The sequence below is a fragment of the Osmerus eperlanus genome, chromosome 17 (assembly GCF_963692335.1).
Source record: "Osmerus eperlanus chromosome 17, fOsmEpe2.1, whole genome shotgun sequence".
Lineage (NCBI taxonomy): Eukaryota > Metazoa > Chordata > Actinopteri > Osmeriformes > Osmeridae > Osmerus > Osmerus eperlanus.
Genome location: NC_085034.1, coordinates 6,474,886 through 6,486,962, shown reverse-complemented (window position 1 = coordinate 6,486,962; position 12,077 = coordinate 6,474,886). Strand labels below are relative to the sequence as shown.

The 12,077-nt window shown below is 45.9% G+C and overlaps 1 protein-coding gene across 1 annotated transcript; it reads left to right on the top strand.

Moving 5' to 3' along the window:
- Positions 1-105: 105 nt before the first annotated feature.
- On the top strand, positions 106-8,007 carry LOC134037858 (cAMP-regulated D2 protein). The gene is made up of 8 exons (XM_062483410.1): positions 106-651; positions 934-1,135; positions 1,346-1,479; positions 2,357-2,484; positions 2,773-2,895; positions 3,218-3,354; positions 3,620-3,792; positions 6,754-8,007. Exons 1-8 carry the CDS (start codon positions 175-177, stop codon positions 7,204-7,206), a joined length of 1,827 nt encoding a protein of 608 aa, XP_062339394.1. The 5' UTR covers positions 106-174; the 3' UTR covers positions 7,207-8,007.
- The last annotated feature ends 4,070 nt before the right edge of the window (positions 8,008-12,077 follow it).

The following is a 12,077-nucleotide window of genomic DNA, read 5'->3' as shown; positions in this document are numbered from 1 at the left end:
GTCTAACTACTGCTCCTGGTTTTCCAGTTGGCCAAATTGATGTCACAAGAACAAACACAGAACAGACTGAAGGAGACTCTTGGCACAGGCGTGGTGATGATATACTATTCAAGTCAAGAATGAAATGAGCCGTAGTACCTCAGTCAAACAAATGTCTTAGTTTCTAGTCCGAAGATGGAGAGCTGTCAGTATTTTTTGCTGTTCTGTGTTCTTAGTCTGGCGCTGAGGACTGGAGAGGCCGTGCACGAGAACGAGATTGACCTGTTCAACTTCCTGAGAAGCATTTACTCTGGACTGCTCGTGAGAGACGAGCCTCTTGTCATCGACCGAGACCTGCCGTTCAAAGGAAACTCCCTCGAAGACTTTGAAGATCCAGCGGAGCCTCTTTCCCTCCGGCCAAACCCTCACAATGCAGGAATCCCTGATTACGGCCCTATAGTGTTGACCAAGGACGGAGTGATCAAGGGGCTGACGGTGGACAAGTGTCACGTGTTCTATGGGATCCCCTACGCGGACCCTCCGGTGGGAGCATACCGGTGGAAATCTCCCAGAGCTGTGACCCCCTGGCCGGGCGTCCTTGACGCCACCTTCCCCAGGGACGCCTGCATGCAAGGCTGCAGTGGTCCCATTTCTGACGAGTGTCCTCAGAAGGTATGGGAGATTGACCCTCTTTATCATGTGATTTTCAGTTTGTAATGTCGGAAAAAATGGGTTGTGATATGTGAAGTGTATTTTGTGGTGGTGTTAGAAAAATGGTTTCTCTCCATCTCCAATGTGTCAGGTAGATGTACTGTGACATGTTTGAAGATTTTGAGGACATCATAAATACTTTTTTTGGTGGTAGGGGGGGTGGGGTGGATGCAGTACCACCATGATGGACTTTAGTATGTTCTGATATCACGTATTTGACCAGAGGCTTCACTGGTTCCTTAGGTCAGTGAGGACTGCCTCTATCTCAACATCTTCATTCCTCTGGATGTGAACTTCAGCTCTCCTCTGCTGAAGCCCCTGCCTGTGTTAGTGTGGATCCACGGGGGAGACTTCATCGCCGGCTCCGCTTCCAAGCCACTGTACGATGGCAGGTTCATCAGCAACTTCACCCACTCGGTGGTGGTGAGCCTGGAGTACAGGCTGGGTAAGGCTGGGTAGCTGCTTTGAGGCTTCTGGTTGTCTTTAATCGAGTTAGGGTCATTGACAGAGGGTCGTGAGAGAGACTGTGCCGTGTACAAATGGACTTTTGTGGACATCTCGTGCAATTCATTACAGTGGAGGGGGGGGGGGGGGTAAAGTAAAGTTAATATACTGGTCAGGATTAACATTCATGGATGTGGCTTTTTTCTCCCAGGTGCTTTTGGTTTCCTCGTCTCTGGAAAAGATCCCAAGACGTCTGCATCAGGGAATTATGGGATTCTGGACCAGCAGGCTGCTCTGCTCTGGGTACAGAGGAACATTGCTCTGTTTGGAGGGGACCCTAGCAAGGCAAGCACGCAAGCAAATAAATAACACGTATACAAAAGCAAGCAGAGGTGATCGGTAAATAGAAACTATACATGAGCGATGTGTATTCTCATGAGCCTGAACACCTACTGTATCACTTACGAATTCCAGGGTTTTTTCCATAATACATCACAGTCCACAATTCCATAGAATTCAGCGTGATAATGTAGTTCAGTAATGGCACTTTTGGATAATGCAGCATTTTTTGGGGGTTTCCATGGATTTTGTCTCTGAAGTAAGGCCTTGGCTAGAGTCTAACACAGACAGACAGACAGACAGACAGTCAGACAGGAGCAGGGCGAGTCTATGGGGAGGTGGTTTAGGTGGCGGTGATGGAAGTGGTGTTTTTTTGCTACCGGGATCCTGTGGTGTAGTTGTGACTGTGTACTATTTGTGTAGAAACTATGGTGGGGGGATTAAAGGCTGTCTGAGGCTCTGTGCACAGATATGTGTCTGAAGAGTGGAGATGGGGCTGTCTGGGGTGGAAGGGATATGCTGCAGAGACACACACCACACACACACAAACACACATACGCACTACACATCCTGCCACGCACTACACAGTGACACACACACACACATAGACGAACACAGAAACAAACACCACATAGGGTCTGGGTCGTGCTGGCAAGAAAACATCCAAGAAAAAGTTCTGAACATGTAAACTGGCTGTTGGAATTAATTCAGTGCCTCATCGCCTCAAATCATATCTGTCAGTGTCGGTTGTGTGTACGTGCTTATAGTTCAACATCACCCTCACATAGTATAGTAAATGAGGTTATAAAAAATCCCATCTACGGTGTGTGTGGTGATCTATTAGCCTGCATGATGACCGTGTCTTCCATGGTGTCTGAACCAGGTGACCATATTTGGGGAGAGTGCAGGCGCCCAGTCTGTGAGCCTCCACCTGATGATCCAGAGCAGCAAGCCGCTGTTCAAACAAGCCGTGTTCCAGAGCCTTCCCTTCTCCATCCCCCTCAAGACCAGGTGAGGACGGACCCCTGGACATTCACATCTCAGTCATTACATCTTAGTCATTAATCATTTAGCATTTAATACATTTTTCCAAATTCACTAGTGTATGTAGTGTATAAAAGTAAATAAAGCTGATCATAGGGGGGAGGGTATAGCTCATTGGTTAGAACATTTAACTGCTAAATGAATACATACATACATTAAATGAAGTGCATAGATTATAATCAAGGACTAGATGTGCGTAGCTCCAACAGCATTTCCATGGTGAGTGAAATGTGTGTTCGTTTGGCTGCGTTTCAGACACGACGCCCTGAAACTGGGCAAGGACTTTGCCAAGCAGGCCAACTGCACTGTGAGCGACATCGTGTGTCTGCTGTCTCTCAGTCCCCAGGCTGTCCTCGCCGCTCAGATCAAGTCCAGTAGGAGAACTGCTCTCATCCTCCTTCCTGTTTACCAAAACCTCCAAAGGGCTGCTGCACCGCACACTGTCTCTCACTTGACCTCTGTTTCACCCTCACTTAAATTTTTCATATTTTCTCTGTCTTTCTGTCGCTTTATGTTTTTCTCTCTTTTACTCTCTCACTGGCTGTCTTTATTGCTCTCTTGTTTTCTCTTCATCTCAACCTCTGTCTTACTCTTTCTCTCCCTCCCCTCCCTCCCCTCCATCCCTCCATCCCTTCCTCCCTCCACCCTCCTCTCCCTCCACCCTCCTCTCCCTCGTCTACCTCCATCCCCCTGTCAGGTTCAAAGTGGTGAATCCGTTCCGGTTCCTGGAGATCTTTGAGACGTGGGGCCCTTACATCGATGGAGAGCTGATTAAAGAGCAGGCTGTGACAGCCTTCCAGAAGGGCCACTGGCACAAGGAGAAGCCAGTACTCCTAGGTGAGCAACACTTCACACACTCAGCACGACTACTGTCTGAGCTCATAGCCTGGGAAATCCCAATAGGATGTAAACAAGCCTACACCTTGTGTGGAGGTCTGGATTATATGGATGACTAGCACGCAAGTTGAAGCATCCTTGAGCTTAGTTTGTAACCTGTCTGCTAAAAAGCATCTGCTAAATGAATGAAACATTAAAGATGTGTCTCCATTTGGAATTCATTATGTGTATGTGTGTGTGTGTGTGTGTGTGTGTGTGTGTGCAGGGACCACCTCTGAGGAGGGGGTGATCTTCGTCTATGGAGTCTTCACCAAGCCGGTGTCTGCGGTGGAGTGTACTGTGTACACCACTGCCATCTTCAAACAGCACGCTCTCAGAATCCTGCGCAAGTACCTCCCCATGTATAAGAACGCAGACCGCAGGGACATGCTGTCACAGGTGAGGGGTGTGTGTGCATGCGTGGTCCTGATTAACTAAGACTAGGGACTATAAGGGACTATTATTGGCAAACCACAAAGGGAGTTGAATAAACTACGACATAATTTAGCTTGATTTAGAATGTGATTGAAGTGTCTGTCCTCACTACGATAGTAAAACAAACTTGGGTGCGTGTGTGTACATGTTGACCATCTGTTGTGCAGGCCTACCTCGCTTTTATGTGCTCATTTATCAGATGAAACACCTAATAATCTCACACACCCTGTCTCACTCTCTCACACACACGCGCAGCGCACACACACAAACACACAAACACACATGTACTGCAGTGATAACTGAAGCAGTTATGTGCCTTTAGTATTGATCCAGCTAGTCTGAGCAGCTTGTGGAGGAGAGACGAGAGAGAGAGACGAGAGAGAGACGAGAGAGAGAGAGACGAGAGAGAGAGATAAGAGAGAGACGAGAGATACGAGAGAGAGAGAGAGAGAGAGAGAGAGAGAGAGAGAGAGAGAGAGAGAGAGAGAGAGAGAGAGAGAGGAGAGAGAGAGAGAGAGAGAGAGAGAGAGAGAGAGAGAGAGAGAGAGAGAGAGAGAGAGAGAGAGAGAGAGAGAGAGAGAGAGAGAGAGAGAGAGAGAGAGAGAGAGACGAGAGAGAGAGACGAGAGAGACGAGAGAGACAGATAAGAGAGAGACGAGAGAGACGAGAGAGAGATGAGAGAGAGACGAGAGAGAGAGAGAGAGAGAGAGAGAGAGAGAGAGAGAGAGAGAGAGAGAGAGAGAGAGAGAGAGAGAGAGAGAGAGAGGCTTCAGAGCGTGACAGAGACACAGCTGTCCATCTGCTCTCACTTCAGATGAGACCCAGTGGACTCCCAAAACAGATCTCTCTCCTCTCTCTCCTCTCTCTCACTCTCTCCTCCCTTAATCAGTACCAGTAAACCTGAAGTATTTGGAGTGGTGGTATAGCCTTTTCTTGTTGGCTTTCCTTCATCAGGTTTAAAGTTATTCTTCAAAGGTTTCAAGTCACTTGACGTTATTTAAGTTGATGCATATGTCATCTATTTTATTTGAATAAAAGTTCCTCTTCAATATTTGTTTTACTAATGTTTTTTAACATATTATACATATATGTATATTTTCCTTCTTCTGAAAGTACCCCGCACTTCCTCAAATCGTCAACAGAGGGGGCTGAAGTACTTTTGACTCCATCTGCTTGAGTCATCATTAGTATGGGTGAGGTGAGAAGCTCACCTGGAGGAGAATGACATTGTCTCTTTTGGATGGTGACTCACTCGAGCCCCATGAAATGAGTCCCACCGATAGGTTACAATAGACAGAGGATGTATGATGGTTCTCAGTCATACATCCTGAATGTACCTTGCTGGGTCCATAAGTGAGCAAGGAACAAACAGCCTACTGCTTGGTCTTATATGAATCATTTGATTATTCCAGTGCTAATAGACAAGGATATATCAAGTCATGAGTTTAGTTTTATCTCTACATTATTATCATTACGTTTGATCATTTCTATCAAATGATGTCAACTGCTGTCATATTTTGATCATATTTCTCGTTATATAATTTACAAGGTACAAAGCCGACCGATGGAAGTCTTGTTTGAGTCAGTGGTGAAAAATGTAGCTTGATTTGTAAAGTGTTGAGCCCACACACAAGCGTAGACTTAGAGACAGAGATCATATCACTGCCTACGGCGAACTCTCTCAATGTTCAGAATGTAAAGTGAGAGATGAGAGAGCTGTGAGGAGCTGGGCCATAAGGTGACACGCTCCCAAGTCTGTTCAGCATTCATCTACACAGGCCACAGTCAGGCTTATTAGACTAGGGAGCCCAGCCCAGACAGGGTTCACTGAGGAGCTGGGGGGGGGGTGCCGCACACTCACCCCTCGCTAAAGGACAGGCCTCTGGAGAGGGTGGGGTGTACAACAAATGTCAGATGTCACTCTGAGAGTGAGGAGACAGACAGAGGGAGGGGGAGAGAGGGAAGTAGAGAGATAAAGGGAGTGAGTGAGTGAGTGAGTGAGTGAGTGAGTGAGTGAGTGAGTGAGTGAGAGAGAGAGAGAGAGAGAGAGAGAGAGAGAGAGAGAGAGAGAGAGAGAGAGAGAGAGAGAGAGAGAGAGAGAGAGAGAGAGAGAGAGAGAGAGAGAGAGAGAGAGAGAGAGAGAGAGAGAGAGAGAGAGAGAGAGAGAGAGAGAGAGAGAGAGAGAGAGAGAGAGAGAGGTGTGAGAGGAGAAGAACACAAATACAGGAACTCGTCTGTGCTGTAGCTTTATCATGACTTGACACCGCTGCTAGGGTCCAACCTGTATCTCAAGGCAAAGTGTGTGTGTCTTATTATAGCCAGAGTCAAAGTATGAGTATCTGTTTCCACCTCCCATACTGATGTGTGATGTGTCGGGGGAAGAGACAGAGGTGCACAGGTGAGAGAGGTTTTTGTTGTTGAGTGTAGGCAGTCGTCCTTTGTGTATCCCTTAAAAGATAGTGGTTTCCAGGTAACATGTAGGATGGAAAGCGTTCCTGCTCCAGTTGTGTGGTGTTTTCTGGCCAAGAAGGATACATGCTGTTACAGTATATAAACCTTTTATCTCAGACAATGAAGGCAAACCATTTGGGGCGGTTTGTTTTGTTAAGGCTGAATGAACAAACAGTTTATAAATCTGGAAAAAAAGCTTTTAATTCTCTCTCTCCCTCTATCTCTCCCTCTATCTCTCCCTCTCTCTCTCTCTCTCTCTCTCTCTCTCTCTCTCTCTCTCTCTCTCTCTCTCTCTCTCTCTCTCTCTCTCTCTTTCTCTCGCTCTCTCTCTCCTACTCTGTCCCTCCCTCTCTCCCTCTCTCTCTCTTCCTCTGTCTCTCTCTCTCTCTCCTACTCTGTCCCTCCCTCCCTCTCTCTCTCTCTCTCCTACTCTGTCTCTCTCTCTCTCTCTCCTACTCTGTCCCTCCCTCCCAGATCGTGACAGACTACGTGTTTCTCTGCCCCTCCCGTAAGTCCGCCCGTGCGGCCAGCCTGGCGGGCAGCTCCGTGTGGATGTACGTCTTCGACCACGTGGCGTCGGACCACCGCGTGTGGTCTGGCCTCAGCTTCTGCTACGACCACGTCTGCCACGGCGCCGAGCTGCCCTTCCTCTTCAACACCGCCGCCGTGGCCAACTTCACCCTGTCGCCACCCGAGCGTCTCCTGGCCAATCGGATGCTGTGTTACTGGGGGGCGTTCGCCCACACAGGCGACCCCGGGTCGAGGGTGGAGCAGACGGGCTTCTGCAGACAGCAGCGCCCCCCGGCCTGGCCGCGATACACAGGAAGCAGCAGCTGGCTGGAGCTGAACTTCACCGTGCGGTCACACGCTCAGGTGGGCACCAGGGACCATATATGTGACTTCTGGGACAAGCTTGGCATCTATTAGGGTAGCTGCTGTACAAGGGTAGGCCCTGGTTTCAGTGAAGTAACTGACAGTGTGGGTATGTCACGGCTCAGATCTGCACAGATATTTGTAAAGATGTGTTGTTGAGTCATGTGTTGTTTATGGAGACTTGTGTGTGGTCAGTTTAGAGCACTCTCTGCTGATGTATTAGGTTTGGACTTGAAAAACTGACCATGGATCTGCTTGCTGGGACACTATTCCTGGCATTTGGTGGTAGAATCTAAATAAAAGATGAATGGAGATGAGTGAGAATTGGCTGAGGAATGAAAGAAAGAAAAAAACTTGTTAAAGGGTCATCTAAATTTTTTGATATCGACCCTCCTCATTATATAGGCAATTTATATGTTAAATAGTTTTTAGAAATATTCTTTCTTCTGGACAGTGCCTCCTCTCTAACTGTGGTCTTTGGTCATTGTTGAAAGATGTATTTGCTAAATGAGACTATACTTTCTAGAACAATAAATCGTCTTAAGAAATTATATGTCATCATTTAACCATTTAAACCTAACCTGAGAACCAGAAAAACAGAAAAATCTGCGAGCATATTGATTTTCTAGAAATCTGCTGGATTTCCCAGCAGGCCATTCAGCGGGCATTGAGAAGAAAGCCCTAGAAGAAGAATTAGATCCTGTTTGCAGAGGAAAAACTAATTAGGAAACATGCCGCTTAAATGCCGCTTAATTGGTTTGAATTGAATAGAGATGATTTTATTCACCTGTAATGTTTTTGTATTCTTCATAATTCATCCTTGAAGGATGGCTATAAAGCTTTGAGGGCAAACGTTATGGTAATATATAATTAAGATGTTATAGAATAGGGAAACATGCCTTGGGAAACCATTATTAATTCATTCGGGCATGGAATTATCTGACACTGAATTAAAAAGGTACTTTAACAATAGTTGGCTACGTTTTGTAAAGAGAGTGCACAATCCTCAATAATCATGTAGTTGCTACACTGATTTCCAGTTTTTAGTCCAGGAAATGCACATGTACACACAAATAGCAGCACATTATCAGTTTGTTCACAGAACATCTGTAGATAGAGCTCAATGTCAGAGGCAGCCACTGTGAACTGTCCTACTTCTCTCACACCAGGACTCCCTTAGAATGAAGCCAGCCTGGTGGAGATCTCTGACCTGCCTCCACAGGGCTAGTCTGACGCACACACAGACACACATGCATTCAATCATACTGTGCACACACCCGCACACATGCATGCACGCAAAATATTAGTTTTGGAGGGTTTTTTCTAGTCAGCTTTGTGGTCTCTGGATGTTGTTGTATACATTTACATGCATGCAGTTTGCTAATATCACCAAAACAGTTTGTCTTTTCATCCAGATTGAGAAACATGTTTAGATCAGATGGCTCAATACACCCACTTGAAGCTCTGAGAATAAGTTTGATGCATCATGTGAGAATGCCAAACACACAAGACACCCCTGTTGCCTAACCTAGAGAGTTTTTGGTGCATTACACTGAGGTCGACAAATATGTTAAACCATCTTTTCAGCTGGAAGATGTTAGACTGATGTGAATCTATTAGGTACTAGCTGTCTTTCTGGTTTTTGACACCGCCACAAAATTACCACCATTATGCTAATGCGGCTAATAAAAGGGATTACCAAAAACTGGCCCCGGAAGGCTATTGATTTTGCCGCTTTAAATGATTGTGTGGCTACTCTTGCTCACGTCCAACTCTAGAGAAGTCGATCATTGATTTGGGAGTCACCACAATGGGTGCGTGTGGTGACTGGCTGGGTTGCTAGAATGTCATACACTGAGACGTAGTCCCAAAAGGCATGAGTGTTTTCAAGGCCTGATATACTTCAAGTCTTGAGTGCACGCATACACAAGGTGCAATGCCAGCAGACATTGTGGGTCACTATGGCTGCTATGCAAGATGGAAACAAGACACAACAAAGAAGTAGTAACACACAATGCCGGTGATTTTTTATGAAGTCACTGTCATCTTTTTGAAGCAGGTGACACATGATCAGCATTAAAACCGATCAGCGTGAGAGTGGTGGTGCCCCACTATGCGGAACCACGACCCTTGGTGTGGGTCACCGCAAAAATGCTGCCCCTGAGCTATGTAATCAAAGTTCATTTATTTGAACTTTGACCTTGGGGAGATACGGTTGTTGGAAAAACATCACACTGTTGTAATTATGAAGATGGGTGATGATGGGGAGATACACGTGCTGCACTTTGGTTCAGCCCCCTACCTTGTGGTGAACAAAGAGAAAATGTATTTTCACGTGTCACCTGCTTCAGACATACCTCGACCTTACCTCCTCCTCTGTTGCCATGTTTACTGCTGTACTGCTGTAGTTTTAATATCTACGTATTTCCTGTCAGGACGCTTGTGCTAACAGCAGTTCCTGTCAGGATGCGGTGCCTTTGGAGTAATGGGTTAGTGAGGACAGCAAGCATGGCTTGGTGGTTGGGACGGGGGAGGGGAGGGGACAAGGACATCTCTGTCAGGGCTACAGCCTTGCCGGTGATTAGCGATGTTCCGTCAACCCCTAATAGTGGCTAATTAAACCACAGTGCAGGGGCTGAGAGCCGCTCTGCCCTGCTCGCAGGGCGGAGGGCAGGGGAAGCAGCGCGGCGTACAGGTTTAGTGGTGTTGGGAATATTAATAGGTTCGGGAGCACAGGGAACATGCTAGCCAGAGCATTGTGATGGTGGAGAGGGTATGGAGGCACATTACCCGGCTCCTTGAGTTAACTGTGCACCTCATCAGCCACTGTCCCACAGGCTGGTGCTTTTATGGGCCTGAATATAAAGTGATTTTATGAGGCCATTCTCCCTTTATATGGAATAATTATGTCAGGAAGCTTCTAGAACTATGTGGAGTTCTATTATGGGCACTCGGACCAGACCACAGTGTAGGCCTCTTCCTCTGAAAATGACCGGGGAAGTTTGAGGTCAGTGAGCAAATACAATTGCCGCCCATGCAATCTCAACAGTTGTGTGACTGTGTGACACTATTTATTATCAATTTGTGTATATGTTTACGTAACGATAAATTGGCCTTAAAATACATTTAACCCTCGTGCTGCCTTCGGGTCACATGACCCAAAGGTTCATAACGAACCATCGTTGTGTTTACCCAATTTTACCCAATACAAAAACAAATAAAAATAATTTTCTTTTAACCTTCGCAATGTGGGGGGTCTGAGACAGCCCAACGGTTAAAAGAAAATGCTTCACTTTGTTTTTGTATGCGGTAAAGTTGTCGCAATACGACGGTGGGTCACAATGACTGATGGGTCAGAACGACCCGAAGATAGCACAAGGGTTAAAAAGCAAAGGCTTTTAAAGGGTTAGGGTTACACCAGGTGTTACACACTATTGCACATTTTTACGGACCTGTCTGCCAAAAATTCACAACAGTGGGTACCAGGCTACGACCCGGATGCAAACAGCATCATTTACACATCATATTGTGAACAGGCTGCCAGGGGGGTAGCGGCGAGAGAATTACACAACCTTAACCTTGAGCCGATCATTCACTAAAGAGACAGGCAGTTCAGCTCTCTCGTTGCAGATCTGACTTGAATAACTGTGTTGATTTAACTAACTCCAGACAATCAAATCAGAAATGTGCCATTTTTGCTAACATTGAGGGTATTGAACGGAATCACACGAACACTGAATCATGCATTATTTATGAATAAGGCCCCTTTCAACCCCTCAAAAAGAGAAGAAAGTTGTCTTGTTTTTTTCCAGTTCACACATAAAACCACTCGTCAAATGGAGACACACAGTTGGCTATGCAAACCTCAGGCCTGCATGGGTACTCAGAGTAAGGTTTAGTAGATGGTGGCATGCATTATGGTTTCCACAATGCAATTAGACACACACTCAACAGCAGGTTTGTGCTCTATTTAAGTCATTAGCAGCCTAAAGGATGTTTCTCCAAGGTTGTTATCAATGTTTGGGAAGTACCTACATACATAGATTAGCTCTTACTGACAGTTTATTGTGGATGACAAATGGTCTCTCAATAGCCTGTCTTTCAACTGAACACACAGTGTGTACACCATTTGCCTAAGTGTACTTTGGACCAGGCAACAGGTCTACAGCAACCTTTGAGTCTGGTCCTTAAAAGTAACTTGGCTTAGAAGTTGCGACAGTAGCCGTGTGAAATATGACCTGAGGATGAAAAAAGGTGAGTAGGAAAGTGGAGCGTTTCTCGAAAATGACCGGAATTAATTAAAAGAGAGAGATGGAAACAGAGAAGATTCAAAGCCTTCAGAGAGCCAAACCTTTTCTAGTTCTTCTGTTACCACTTACCCCCACTTGGGACATGTATTATCTTGTTGAGAAATAACATGGCAGCCACACAGTTGTATCATTTTACTCTCATTTACATTTGCTTTTAAAATAATACAACGTGAAATAAAAGGTTTGGGAAGTCTTCTTTTCACCACGATAAGAATCTCCAATTAATATTCTGTGCATGTGAATATGTTGTATTTAACTAATATTCATGTTAATCTAATACATGATTTGTATGGTTCAGATTTACATAGACTGACAACAATATCCTGACTGTCTGCAGCCATGCCCTGTCTTGACCTTGGATGGGCTTTCTAATGACACTGCATTCCAGGAGCAGGGTACTCACTGGGAGAGGAGGCAGGTGTCTGGCCGGCTGACCTGGAGGCATGGGGGTCCTGTCAACTTCCTGTGTGTGTGTGTGTGTGTGTGTGTGTTGGTTAATAGTCTATATTTCAATGGCAGCGGCAACAAAGTAATCTTTTATGTGTTTAGAAGGTGTGTGGGGAATATAATAAAGGACCTCAACATAGGCTATGTATCATTCATATCAATTGTGGC